This window comes from Lolium rigidum, chromosome 7 (genome assembly GCF_022539505.1).
Source record: "Lolium rigidum isolate FL_2022 chromosome 7, APGP_CSIRO_Lrig_0.1, whole genome shotgun sequence".
In the NCBI taxonomy this organism is placed as follows: Eukaryota; Viridiplantae; Streptophyta; class Magnoliopsida; order Poales; family Poaceae; genus Lolium; species Lolium rigidum.
Window position 1 is genome coordinate 344,797,653 of NC_061514.1, and position 13,845 is coordinate 344,811,497.

At 48.4% G+C, this 13,845-nt stretch overlaps 1 protein-coding gene and 1 pseudogene across 1 annotated transcript; both read right to left on the reverse strand.

Annotated features, from left to right (window-relative positions):
* Nucleotides 1–3,017: 3,017 nt before the first annotated feature.
* Nucleotides 3,018–5,368, reverse strand: LOC124676871 (annotated as a pseudogene).
* Nucleotides 5,369–7,944: 2,576 nt separating this feature from the next.
* LOC124676870 (serine/threonine-protein kinase SAPK2) lies at nucleotides 7,945–12,566 on the reverse strand. Its single transcript, XM_047212891.1, has 9 exons — nucleotides 12,248–12,566; nucleotides 10,865–10,939; nucleotides 9,391–9,492; nucleotides 9,245–9,298; nucleotides 9,076–9,168; nucleotides 8,902–8,994; nucleotides 8,714–8,818; nucleotides 8,503–8,601; nucleotides 7,945–8,422 (listed from the first exon to the last, which is right to left on the reverse strand). The coding sequence occupies exons 1-9, from the start codon at nucleotides 12,365–12,367 to the stop codon at nucleotides 8,138–8,140; spliced, it is 1,026 nt and encodes a 341-aa protein (XP_047068847.1). The 5' UTR covers nucleotides 12,368–12,566; the 3' UTR covers nucleotides 7,945–8,137.
* Nucleotides 12,567–13,845: the final 1,279 nt, after the last annotated feature.

Genomic DNA, 13,845 nt, shown 5'->3' on the forward strand with positions numbered 1-13,845 from the left:
TCGTTGGCGATGCGGGGCCCGAAGCACTTGGGGCAAGCCGGCGCCTCTCTTCCGCGATGCGGGATTCGATCAGCCTGGTCGAGGCGGTCTCCGGCGTCGGCGGGCTCGATGCGCGGGCCCAGCCCGGGAGTGGGCCGGCTGCCGAGCGCCGCTGGTTTCTCGGAGCCGGCCGGTGAGGGCGTCGAGGCTCGGAGTCTTGCTCCCGGTTCCGGCTTGGCGGAGCCCGGCCGCGGCGGCCGCCGCCGCCCGGCTGGTGGCTCGGCCGGCTCGAGGTGGCGCGCGTGGCGCGGGAGTCACCGCGCCGGCTTGGTGCCGGGGAGGTGGACTCGGCCGTATCCCCGGCGTTGCCTCGCGGCACCACGAGCGTGAGAAGCCCTAGGGTCTCGGGCGTACTCGGGGTCTTTCGACCGCCCGTTGGCAGCCTTCACCAAATCAGCCACCCGCGCAGCCCCGGCGGCGTAGCTCTTCGCCCTCGAGGCGGTGCAGCTCTTCCCGCGGCGGCTTCAGCCGCGAGCATGTTCTTGTCGGGGGTGTTGTAGATGGGCAGCTCCATGGATGGAGCCGGCTCGTCCGCGCCGGTCGCGGTCGATCTCGGCGCCTAGGTCACGGCCTCTCGCGGCGGATCCGGCCGGCTCGACCGGGGTTGTCGCCGCCCGGGGTGAGGCCGTGGGCGCGGTTGTACTCGCGCTGGGTGATGTCCCACCGGCGCTTAGCAGCAGCCAGCTCCTCGGTCTCGCTTGAGGAGGAGCACGCGGTGCGCCTCCGTGTCTGCCTCGACGGCGGCGGCGTCGGTGCCGGCGCCGGTGGTGAGCGGGGTGCTCGCCTTTGCCCGGACTTGTTCCAGCCGGGACGGTGGTGGTGGCGCCTTTGGGCCCGAGCCGGAGGCGTTGGGGTCGACGTTGCGCTCCAGTTGGGGCCGCGGGTGCGCGGGTTCTTGGAGGGAGCTCCTCGCCAGCCATCATGACTTGCACGACGACGGGGCTGACGGGAGCGCTGCCGCCGGCTCGCGGAGGAGGGCTGGCGCAGCGCAGCACCCGCCGCGGGTAGCGCGGCGGTGCGACGGTGGCGACGTAGACGTCGTGGCCGCCGCAGGAGATGACGCGGCCGCCGGCCGGGAAGGGCCGGTCGGCGAAGCAGCTAGCGTTGTCGCCGACGCAGCCGAGGGAGCCGAATCTCCGGATTAAGCCTCGAAGCGACTCGCTCGCCGGTGGTGATGGTGAGGCCCGTCCGGATGAAGACACCGGCCGAGGATGCCGAAGGCCCCACGGTGGGCGCCAACCGTCGTGGTATCGTCACGGCATATGCCATAGGGTGGCTAATCGAAGGGGCTCCTGAGAGATCTCACGGCGGTATCCGGAAGCGGGTATGGGCACGAGCGACACGGCGACGTACCCAGGTTCGAGGCCCTCCGATGGAGGTAAAACCTCTACTCCGTCTAGAGTGTATAAGATGTCACACAGTACAAAGGTGCTCCTTGAGCTGTGTCCGGCTGGCCCTGAGAGGTTAAGGGAGACGATGGTCTCTCTCACAGGGCAGCTCTGTAGGTAGGTGAAAGCAGTAAATGATCGATCCTCCCCGCACGAGAGGGGGTAGTGCGGCTTATATAGGCACCGGCACTTTACATATAAGACCCTATAGTCTACTAGCCGGCTTGGCCGGCTTCGGCTTCCGCTCCTTCCCGAGGCGGTGACGTCAGGAGCCGTTGAGGCGTCATGGCCTGTCCCATCCGGCTGCCACGGTCAGCGGTATGGAGAGGAAGCGTCCCCTGCCGCCGTCAGCCCACCGTAGCCCGTACGGCGCGTCGTAAGCCATGATGGCCTGTCCGGCGCGTGTCACTATTGCTCCACAGTGCCCCGCGCTTTACGGGAGATGAAGTCAGCGTGGACTTTGGGAACCCGGATCACCAACCCGGTTCCTTCCAAGTGCAAGACTCGCCAGCCTCGAGTCGGTCTGAGGTACAGACCCCCAGTCGGATATGGCTTGTAGAAGCCGGCCCAGCTACAGCATTGGCGGCCGTAGCCAGGCCGACTAGGACCTAGAGCCAGCCGGCCACGGCGCCAGCCGGCTGCTCCTCAGCCGGCCTTTGCCGCGAGCCGGCCAGTGGCCAGCCGGCTGCTCTGCGTCCATTGCCCTACCCGGGGTCTTCCCCCCGACAAGCGCATTCTTTGGCTCGTATGGCGACTACGCTATCTGTAGGGCGCCATGTTTGGCTAGCTACCCTCCCTGAGGGCTTATCATTTCCTGTAAACTTTATGATTCATGATGAATAAAGTTTGACAGATGGCTAAAAAAAAACTGTTTTTATAGTTATTTTTTTATATAAAGTTAAATTATCTAAAGAAATTTGATAAATATATGCATATTTATTTCTCCCAGTTTAAATATGTGAATTGCAATTCTCTTTGATACCATATCGTATTTTTCGTGGGTCGGCCCCTTTCCCTATCGGTAACAAATTCCAGGTTCGGTCTAGCGGGTCGGTGTGCTGAATTGCACCCATGATGCTTCATTGCTTCGTTATCAGCCGATGAAGTTGAAGGCTGCGGTGAGAAGGCCGGAGAAATTGTGGACAATGGTGGCATGAGAGAACATGCAGCCAGGGGCGGATCTAGGGTGCCATGGCATCCCTTTCAAAATGAAAAGGACTTACAGAATATGTATACTGGACAAGTTGATGCTGATAGTCTTTCCCCCGTCTGTATTGTAATAAAAAAAAACAAGCTTTCACACGGAGCGCTGGGCGTTAGGATGGCTCACCGAGCTATTTTCCCCCCGTTTCTCTTCACGATAAAGAGCTTTGGCTAGGCTGCCGAGACACAGATTATATATAATATAATACTAGCTGAAATAACAATACAGATTATAATTTAGAAATTTACGTAGAGTAAACTGAAGCACCAGAACATCGTCGCTGGCACCTCTACTAACTTGAAACCACCAAAGAACTATTCCAGTACTAACAAACTCTTAATATATATATAAGATACCAGAACTTAATATATAGGATGAAGATATATTTAAGCAAAGGCAGCAGGAGCCTTGGTAGCAGAAGAGAGCTTCGACCTCCTCTTAGCCATGCTCTCACTCCGGCGATCTTTTTGCTCCTTCAGTCTCTGTGCAAGCAGCTTCTGGTACTCTGCGGCCTCAGACTTCTTCTTGATGATCCTCTTCTTCTTGTCAGCGATTCTAGCACGCTTCCTCTGGAGGGTCAAGGGAGTCACGAGACGCTGGATCTTGGGAGCCTTGCTCACCGTCTTGCCTGCAAATAAGAATCGACATCAATTACATAGGCACAAAGTTAATGAGAGATGCAACATGGATGGGAGGATTTTTGGCACCCTTGACAAATACAAAAATTGGAGCCAATTTAGGAAAGCGCACCCTTCTTGTTAGTGAAGGTCCTGCGGTATGTGTTGACATAAGTGCGGACATCATCATCCTCGCCAAGGTTGAAGAGCTTCTTGATCTTGGAAGCCCTCTTGGGTCCCCTCATCCTGGGCTTCTCAGTGTCAGTCAGGCCAGGCAGATCATGCTCACCCTTCTTCACAATAACCAAGTTAATCACAGATAGGTCCTGGCTGACAATGCAACCACGGACAGACTTTCTCCTGCGCTCACCATCACGCCTCCCGTTCCCACGGAAGCAAGGTGTGCCTACAGAATTGAGGCAAAACAAGACAGATTAAAGTTCAATTCAGGAGGGATTAAAATGTAGGTACAAGTGCCATGAAAATAAAGGTATACCCTTGTGCAGCAGCAGGCGGACACGCCCATTGGTTTAAACTCCTTGCTTCATTGGGAAACCTTGCTTGTCACAGCCACCCATGATTTTGAACACATAACCCTTGAATTCCTGAAGAAAGGGAAAACAACAGATATCCTTCATCAGAACTAGCAAACCATGTGAAAGGTCAAGTATCAGGAAATAAGTTCAGTGGGTTACCTCACCCAGAAGATGTCCAAGGACCTCCTGAGAGATCCTTTTGTCATAAAGGTTACGCCTGTAGTTCATATGAAAGTATTACATATGAAGATAAAAAAGAATCTCTCATGAATATTTATTAATCAACAAAATAGTTCAAAGATCATTAGCCACTAAAATCTTGCTAACTGTGGTTTCCAAAGTGAAAGTGAATTATAATACTACTAATTTCATAATGCTTTTTAACATCAACATCATTATTATTCAATAAGTTCAAAAATAGTTCAGCTTCTATCTAGTTTAAACCTTTTCCATGGCATCACAGGGTCCATTTTTTTATGTTAAAAAACTACTAAGCATCACAAATAGTTGAAACTTTTAAATTATAATACTAATATGTTAAAGAGCAAAATCGTACTAATGATCTACTGATGCATAGTTACAAAACAAACAAACATTGTATTCTCGAAAAAATAGTTACAAAACATATCAACTCAGAATATAAAAGGTACATATCTAACTGCATTTTCTTTTCTTTCTTTGAAAAGGGGGTAAAAGTTTTGCCCCAATCTATTAATTAAGAAGAGAATTGCCCAGTTAATTACCGGGAAACTGGACGAAAAGACCGTACAACGACACCACCAACAACCACAAACACCAACAACACCTACAACACAAGAGACTACTCCGAAAGTAAACATGTGTGCTAATTGCTAAATGCAAAATGTAATTAAATGTGAACACACCACAACCATGCATATTGTGGTTTCAGAAATAAACTTTGTCCTCTTGCAGCACTTGTCCATCACCAAATAGCTAAAACAAAATAATAACTTCAGTGTCCCACCAAAATCAAGGTTATAAGAAAAATACACCCTTAATTCTACTCTAGTTCACTCCCAAGACCAAAAGATTCAAAACGATCCTAAATCACACCATAACATTCATAAAACGTCATTTTTAGCTCATTTCCACATCATCCAAATCAAATACAATAAACTAACAGAACTAATCGTCATTATTAACGAAATAACAGAACTAGTTCTCAAAAACTAAGTATTAGATGCAGCATTCACGACTAACTAAAACTCGCCGATGACGATGATCTGCACACCAAATAGCAACACAATTTCCTAAAAGCAATCAAGCGTGGTGATTGCACTACAAGGATCTAAAGGATAGCTGCACGAATAGACCAATGTGGGGGCAGAGATACACTTACAGCTTCTGGTCGTCATCGATCTCCAGCTTCTTCTGGCACCCCGTGGTGGGGCAAGCGATGTTCGCCTGAAACCAACGTAACATCAGACGAATTAGGCACCGAACAGATCACATCTGCGCACATCGGGATCGATTGTGCATGAAAAGCAATTAGCAGTGCGTACCTTCATGGTTGAGTTGCGGCAAGAGCTCGCGCGCGGCGAGCAACCCTAGCGCTGGCGGTGGTGGTGGCGGCAACGTCGGCGCTCGTGGGGTAGGGTTTTGGGCGAGGTGGCCTGCGTCGGAAGATGTCTTCAGTTTATATGCGTGGGTGCGTCCTGCAAAGTAGCGTGGGCCTTAGGTTCTGTGCACGGATGGATAAGACAATGGGCCTGTAGTGAGAAATGGGTTTATGCCCGCATACGTGTCCCTGCATTCCCTCAAAAAAACAAATGTGTCCCTGCTTCACCAAAAAAAATGCTTAGTTTACCTATTCTAATATCTTCTGAAAATATGGTCAAATTTCATTAATGCCTGCATGTAATATGTCTCATCAATCCTTATGCATGGCGTAGGCTTCACTTATTTATAGAAATTTGTGTTAGGACATCTCCAGCGACGCGACGTAAATGGTCGTTTTCGTCCGCCGTGACCGGAAATGCGTCTGGCACCCTCTCCAGCGGGGCCACGCAAAGTGACCGGGCCGTCCGCGGAGACGCAAACCTGGCCCAAATATGCGCCTCGGATGCGTCTCCGCGTGACACCGCGCGGACGCCGAAAGTGTTCGCTCGTATCCGGCGGACGCTTCGTCGGGCCCGCCCGCGCGCCGACCCCTGCGTCGATGCGTCTTCTCAAACGCGCTCGCGACCGGGCGCCCGCTGCGTCGCTTCGGCAGTCTCGCGCCACGTTAATGGCAATGCCTCGGCCGCCGAGCGGCCGCAGCCCCACCACCGCCAACCACGTCAATGGCGTCGCCACGCGTCCCGCGGCCACCGCATGCCTCCGGCCTATATAAAGGGGCCGCGCCTTCTTCTACCTCATCCACTCCTCCATAGAAACCCTAGCCGCCACAAAAGCTCCAGTGTTCCGCCGCCTAGGTGTTCCTCGCGACGCAGCCCAGCCCCGCGAGGAAGACCATGGCGGGTCCCGGTGGCCGGCGAGGCGGCCGAGGCCGCGGCCCCGGACGGCCCCGGGGACGGGGCGGGGCCGCCGTGGTGGAGCAGCTACGGCCCCACGCTCGCCGTCGCTCGCGCCCTCTTCGTCTTCCTCCGACGTGGAGGGACGCTCGCTTCAAGTTCCTCCTCCGCATCGACGACGACCCGCTCGGCATCAAGCGTCTCCCGGACAAGTTCGCCGAGTTCGCCGACGGCGTCGAGCCGCCGCATTTGCGGCTACGGGAGGCCAGCCGCAACTTCGCCGCCGGGCCGTGGAGGTCCCGTTCGACGGGCGGGGCAAGATGTACTTGCACACCGGGCGGGGCAAGTTCGCCCGTGACTCGGCGCTCGAGCCCGGCTGCCAGCCTCACCTTCCTCTACGAGGGAGACGGTGAGATGGTCGTCAAGGTCTTCGACGACACGGCCCGCCGCAGCACTACCACACCGGCGAATCCGAGTCGGACTCCGATAGTTAGAACGTAGAGTGTTCTTTCTTTGCAGCGAATCTGCTACGGGCCGGACGAAGCCGTAGTGGAAGGTTTCGTCCGTTCGCCATCGGTAGAACCAACAAGGGCACCGTCAATCCTCCCGCTGGATTTTCCAGCTTTGGGTGACTGGTGTGCCCTCGAATGTTCTTTCTTGGCAGCGAACATACGGAAATCAACACAACTGGTTTCTATTTTTAAAATATTTATATTTGTGTCCACCATGGTGCAAACTATGTATTAGTTTGTGTAAACCATGTTCCAAACTATGTATTAGTTTGTGTAAAATAATCTTCCAATTTGTAATATTTAGAAGTATGTTGAAATGAAAAAGAGAAAAAAAAATGCGTCGGGCCGCTGGAGCCAACCCCAGACGCAAACGGACACGCGGACGAAAACGGTCATTTCAGCGTCCGCTGCGCGACGCAAACGGACGCGCGCGGACACTAAAATGCGTCGCGCCGCTGGAGATGCCCTTAAGGTTAATTAACTAATGTTTGTATTTTTTTTTACCATAGTTGTTCCCAGTCCCCCCCCCTCCCCCCCCTCTTCAACCGTTTCACCGAAATATGGCAAAACGAAGGAAAATCGGAACCACGAGATCACCCCAAGGATGCCTTCGGCATTGATCTTAAGTCTAAAAGAAAATGCTTGGTCTCCGAGATAATTTCCCCGGCAAGGGCAGCTACTGTTACTTTTGGTTCCTAACATGACGTACAAATTCAATGAAATCAAGTACCGCTAAGCTCACCTTTCTGATGTTATATTCACACATGAAAGCGGCTCTCTCAATGTAAGTGGTCAAAATATTGGTAGGAGCCTAGTTTTAAACTTTCAATGGACAACACTCCAAATACCAGCTATTGTACCCAGATTTTTTTTTTCGAAAGTAGGTTGAACCCAGCGTCTAAATTTGATGCACATCTTTTCTTTTATTAAAGTTGAAGCAAGGCAACAATGCCAGTGCCATGGCAGAACCGCCTACGCAGCAGCACCATCAAGAAACCCCAGACTGTGCATTTGAAATAAATTACTGTATTCTCCCTTTAAAAACTAGTATGGTAGTTACTGTAAAAAAAAATTAAGTTTGAAAAAAAAGGAAAAGGGGACAGTGTGATAAAAAAAATGATAATGGGACGTACATGCCAAAGCACAAAGATAAGCAAGTCACCAGGAATGCAGCTAAGAACACCAGCGAAACACATGGAAGTATATATATATTATATTTATACACAGATAGAAAACTTGGTAATACACAGCAGACCTCAACTCTCTGAAAAACGAACAACGACAAGACAGAAGGATGAATGCATCACAAAGACCAGACCACAAAGACAAAGTTCACGGCGGTGCCTCGCCTGAACCACACCTGCCCGTCACAACGCGCACACGAAGTCGCCGCTGTCCTCGATGTCTGCATCGACGTCGTCTATGTCGTCGAGCTCCATGCTCCCCATGCCAGGCACAGAAAGCTGCCCTGCGAACTTGGATCCGTCGCCCGGTTTCCGCGCCTCCTGGATGATGGCCATGATGTCCTCCAGGGTCTGCGGGGGCGAGTTGATGCCGACCATGTGCAGGCTCATCTGGTACTCATCGGTCATTTCGATGGGTAGATTCTTGAGGAACCACGGGTGGTTCTTGATCTCCTGGATAGTTATTCTCTGCAGGTAATGGCTGGTCAGAATGCAGGAACTATGTGTAATTTTGTTCGGATGTGTAGCTGTTCTGGGAGAAGGATTACTTGCTCAGGATTTGCGACGAAAATCCGGGACAGCAGATGTCTGCACTCGATTGAGATCCGGACGTAATCAGGTACCGCGTATTGTACACTGAGTATCCGCTGCAAGGATCTTATAAAGTTTTACTCCCACACAAAATAAGCAGCACATGCTCGGCTAAACAAAACTTAATGAGGAACTGCATAGATCCAACAGATTGTGGGATGAACTCACAGTAATTGTCTTGCGGAAGTTCTTTGGCTCGTCTGGGTCCTCAAATGGATAAGCACCGACAAGCATCACATATAGAGTTACTCCACACGACCAAACATCAGCCACCTGGATTACAAATGATGATGTTTGAAGGGTATGGTTTGAGGAATTTGAATATTTAACTAGAGAAATAGAGAAGTGGAAATTACCTTTCCATCATATTGCCTTCTTGAAAGGACCTCCGGAGCAATATAAGCTGGAGTCCCGACGGTTGATTTAGGCTGAGAGTGCAAAACAGAGGACTGGAAAGCAGAACTACGAGTAAGTATAATGGTTTATAGTTGGCAAGCAGGTAATAAAGGTCACAATAAGCTCTGCATTACCTTGGAATAACCAAAATCACATATCTTGAGCCGGGGCGCTTCACTTCCATCCAGAAGTGTATTTTCTAGTTTCAAATCTCTGTGACATATTTGCTGCAGTGATAACAGGATATGGTTATGTACTGTAGCTAATTTTAAGTTCTTATTGTGACTTAATTTGATTGTGTACCATGGAATGACAATAGCTAACTCCTGAAAGCAGTTGTTGGAAGAAGAATCTAGCCTGTTGATAAGAACGAACAAATCAATATACAATCAACAGAATGACACTCACTTAAATATTAGGTATCTTCGAATGTGGTGAATATTGTCTACCTCATTTTCGCTAAATCTTCCAGAACTGCAGATCCTTTCGAATAGCTCACCGCCAGCAGCGTATTCCATAATTATGGCCAAATGTGTGGGAGTCAGCGCAACCTGAAAAACTAAGTGGCCTTTTTTAAGCTTCACAAGCTGGATGTGATACATAGATTTATACTTGAGAAAATAAAGCATAATATGTTTTTAAGCTAAAAGGAATTAAAAGAGTTAAACTTGGAAAAATTCTATACCAATTCGGATACTAAGATATTATATACAATTTTATACAGGTATACTTTTCTTTTGAGCCATAATCAAACGCTTTGATATTTTGCACACTTATACACAAAGGCGGAATACCGAATGAAAGCTTAGTTCAAGTGGAACACATCACATACAAGCAAGATTTAAGTCCAGAAATAACATTAACCTGCAACGCTTAAACAAGAGACTATGACGTCCTGCTAGGTTAGTATCAGTTCCAATAGTCATTTAGTGAAAAGTTTGCATTAGACTAAAGCAATTATGATATCTTCATACAAACTCATGGTGGTCTCAATGATCGGCAGGTCCACAAAAGTACTTACCCAAGTTAGAGGGCATGGCACTAGGACAAGCTACTGGATGCTGATAAGCATCCAATTATACATAATTAATGCGTTCTCACAAACCGTTGAAAGAAGTAGCCACTATTAATATGCATAGAAAGAAGAAACAGAATAAGCACCATATAAGTGAGAGTAAGAATATATGGGAATATTCTTGCAAACAAGTTGGTAGCCACATATAGCAGCATATGCTTAGAACTACTAAAAATAGCACTCAAGCTTCAGTGTGTCACTACCAAAAGAGTCCTTTCAAACACTGCAACCAGGATAAAGTTTCTCTTTACATATTCTAATTGCCCTATTCAAGTTGATGGATGGTTTACAGATAGACAATACTTTCTTTCTGGAACTTCCAAACTGGTATAGGGCATAGGCTGAGAAAAGTCTCAGGTTGAACATTACATCATATAATTATTTTTGTCTTCAAGAAAAAACTCCCTCTGTCCTGAAAAGGATGTCTTAACTTTGTCTAAATATGCATGTATCTAGACATGTTTTAATGTGTAGATACGTGCGAATTTAGACAAAGTTGAGACATCCTATTTAGGATGGAGTAAGTATATGATTTTTGTATGCATTTTTAAACAACATAGTTATTGGAAGTGTGAAGAATTTTCAGAAAATAAATTGCACTGAAGTTTCCTAAAAATACTTATTTTATTAGCAGGGGTGTGAAATTAGGAGTTAGGACCCCTGGCTGAAGCTTGAGTTTGACACTTTTGCATTACTTTTTTAATCTATTAAAACACAGGGTCAGAAAATTTAGAACATGTGTTTCGAGTTTTCCAGGTTTATTGGTGAGTTAATGCTTGCATTCTAGATCAATAATGATGACACTGAATTTGAGTTTGAATCTCTTCCATAAGGCAGAAGGCACTTACCTCTTTGAATCTAACAATGTTCGGATGCCTAAGAGATCTGTGGTTCATAATCTCCCTTTGAACATTCTCATCAATCTATGAAAGCAGAAGAACCAAAGTTAAAGTTTTAGTTGACCAATTAAAGATACTGAAACATCAAATCAACCCAAATAAGGTAAGGTGAATGTTTTGCTCCACAGGAGCAGCGAAACGTGAACAACAAAATGGTCAGAGATAGTGAATGTAACAGGCCAAAAATGGTGGTTATGTGGGAAAGACATAAAGCGGTAAAGCGAACGAGAAGTTCTGAAACATGTATAATAAATTTCAGGGTAGCATAAGAAAATAATCAGATAATATGAACCAAGACACATGAACCAAAATTCTTGTTATAATCGAAAATGAAAGTCTGTGGCAGCATAGCACGCTCTAGCAGTATCGTTGACTGAGTGAAAGATGTTGATGAACCAGGGATTATAGGAAAGGGAGACGGGAAAGGGGTCCATAAGAAGCTGGAGAGAACTAAAAGTAATAGCACATGCTAAACATATATATGACCATACAAACTAATTAGTAAAGCAACACAATTTTGCCTAACAATGACAGATTATTTGCTACTTATTTGTGTTGAACAGAAAGAGGATTTACTACTTCTGGGGCGTTGTCTACCAGCTATGTAGAAACCTATATTTAACTAATTAACTAGTACACCTTAAACAAGTCAAGCATAGTTTTGCATAGTCTAACAAAATGCAACACAATCCAAAGAAACCTTACAAAATTGGACATGCCATTTCACTTAGGCTGCAGCTCAGCTTGAAAACGGGACACGTATATGGTATTTTGGTTGGTGATCCTGATACTAAAATCAAGAAATAAAAGTTTGCCCAATTATAACAAAGGCGTGTATAGCAAGATACAAGTTTATAACTAGTCAAAACTCAAAAGTACAATAAGCAAACAAACATCCAGCAGGGCTTGGACTAATTAGCAGCAGGTGGAAATTCGTCTATTTAATCAGAGGCAGCAATGAGCAGAGCAGCCCCTGCATTGACCGGTGGGGAGCGATTCAAGGCCGATAAGCCGAACAGTTATGTCAACCATGTTTTCGTCAAGATTCAAGGCTTATTTACAAATAATAAAGGCCCCAGAGTTCGGGAGAGTACGATTTCGGCCATAGAAACAGAGCAGATTGGGTTCTGCACTATACAGTAGTAGATCATCCAATCTGTTGAGCAAAATACGCCCAGAACCACTCACCTAGCTAGCGCCAAATTAGCAGAACCATCGGGTACCAACTAAACCAGTAGCAGGTCAGATGAAGAACCCCTGATCTTCATACACCAAGAAACTGAAACAAAATCTAGGAACGGATCATCGGACAGAGGGGAAATTGGAGCTGACCTTGTGGCCCCTCTCGATGAACTTGACGGCGAAGAGCTCCTTGGTCCTGATGTCCCGGACGAGCTTGGCCACACCGAAGTTGCCGGAGCCTATGTCCTTGATCACCTCGTACCGCTCCATCCCGGACGGCCCTGACAGCTCGTAATCGGTACTGGATCAAGAAGCACTAGTAGCGGGGTACCAGTGGCTACCTACCAGCTCAGGCAGGTCGGTCAAGAACCGAAGAGAGGCAGTGGTGAGTGGAGTGGACACCAGGAGGGAGGGAGAGAGGGAGGAAGCAGCTGAGCTAGGGGAGGAGGGGGGAGGAAGGTGAGGGGAGTGCGGTGTGGAAGGGGGTTGGCCTTTTGACGAGGCTGCTGGTGGTCGCAGGCAGGCAGTGGCAAGTGCGTGGGGAGAGAGACGTAGCCATGTAGCCATACCGTCCGTCGTGGGCTATCACTCTGAAGTGGTCGCCTACTCGTCTTGCCCGCGGGTAGTAATTAATTTTGCAAAAAATCAGAAACCGTTTCTTCTGAAATTTCCATTTCAATGGTCCGAAAACGATGGAACAGTCCAGCGCCACAAAACAGGAATTATTTAGCACCGTTTTTTTTTCTTTCAAAGTATCAATTACACTGGGTGGTTGTACCACTATAATGTCAAGAACTAGTCAATAAGTTAAAATATGCACAAGAACCAACTTAAGGTTGGATGGTTAGCAGGGTGGTTGTACCACAGCCCACCAGAGTTTAAACCCTAGGTTTTACATATGTGTGTCTCATAAAGGCGGAATATTCATTCAGTGGGAGGCGACGTTCCCGTCGACAGCGAGACGTTGTGGTGACTTCGTCAATTTTAAGATCCAATCCGCTGGTTCAGTCTTTCGAAGATGTTCATAGGGGTGAGTGCATGCGTGTGTATATGAGCGTTAACGTTTGTACTGTGTTTCTAAAAAAAGGTTAAAATATGCACATAGACAAAAGACCTCGCCACGGTGATGAACTACTGGCAGCAGCTCAACCGAAGGCGATGGGCAGTTTGGGGCAGCGCGTCCTCGCGGTGTCTTCAGGAGGAGAGGCACGGCGTCCAGCGACGGCGAAGGCCGATATGGGCCTAATCTGGGCCCAGTGGACCTGGTCGTCCCGCGATGGTGGCCACATCCGCGTGGTGCGAAGCACTGGCTTTCGGGACTCCGTGGGCAGCTGTCTGTCGGTCGCGTGTCCCGTCGGTCTCCTCTTCGGCCCGTCACTTTGTCGTCTCCTCGGCTGACGGCTGGTGGTGTGGGGCTTACTTGCGCGACATTTGAATAAAGGTGGATGTCCTAGGGATTCTCTTGTGTGAAGATGAAGACCTAGCAGAGGCTAATTCTTGATCTATTCCGGAAGGCTCTGCCGACGAACTCCATAGCACGCCTTATGCCTAGATTTTGCTAGGTCGAGTGGTATTCGGTTGTGCGCATCCATGCTTTTATTCCAGCTGTTTGGTTTTTGAGGAAGCGGCGCGAAGCTTTGTTCTATGTTGTCATCAAGTGACTTTTTGGTCCATGACGAAGTCAGAGGCGGAGAATATCATGGAGGACGAATTTGAGGACTAGCAATTGAGGTTCAAGTCTCTGCACT

Bases quoted from the DNA above. Each gene is read 5' to 3' on its own strand.
- LOC124676870 (XM_047212891.1), bottom strand. From the start codon at position 12,367: ATGGAGCGGTACGAGGTGATCAAGGACATAGGCTCCGGCAACTTCGGT. The intron at 10,940-12,247 runs GTCAGCTCCAAT...CTGCTTTCATAG, and splicing joins TCATCGAGAGGGGCCACAAG to ATTGATGAGAATGTTCAAAG. The intron at 9,169-9,244 runs GTACACAATCAA...TTATCACTGCAG, and splicing joins TTAGCTATTGTCATTCCATG to CAAATATGTCACAGAGATTT.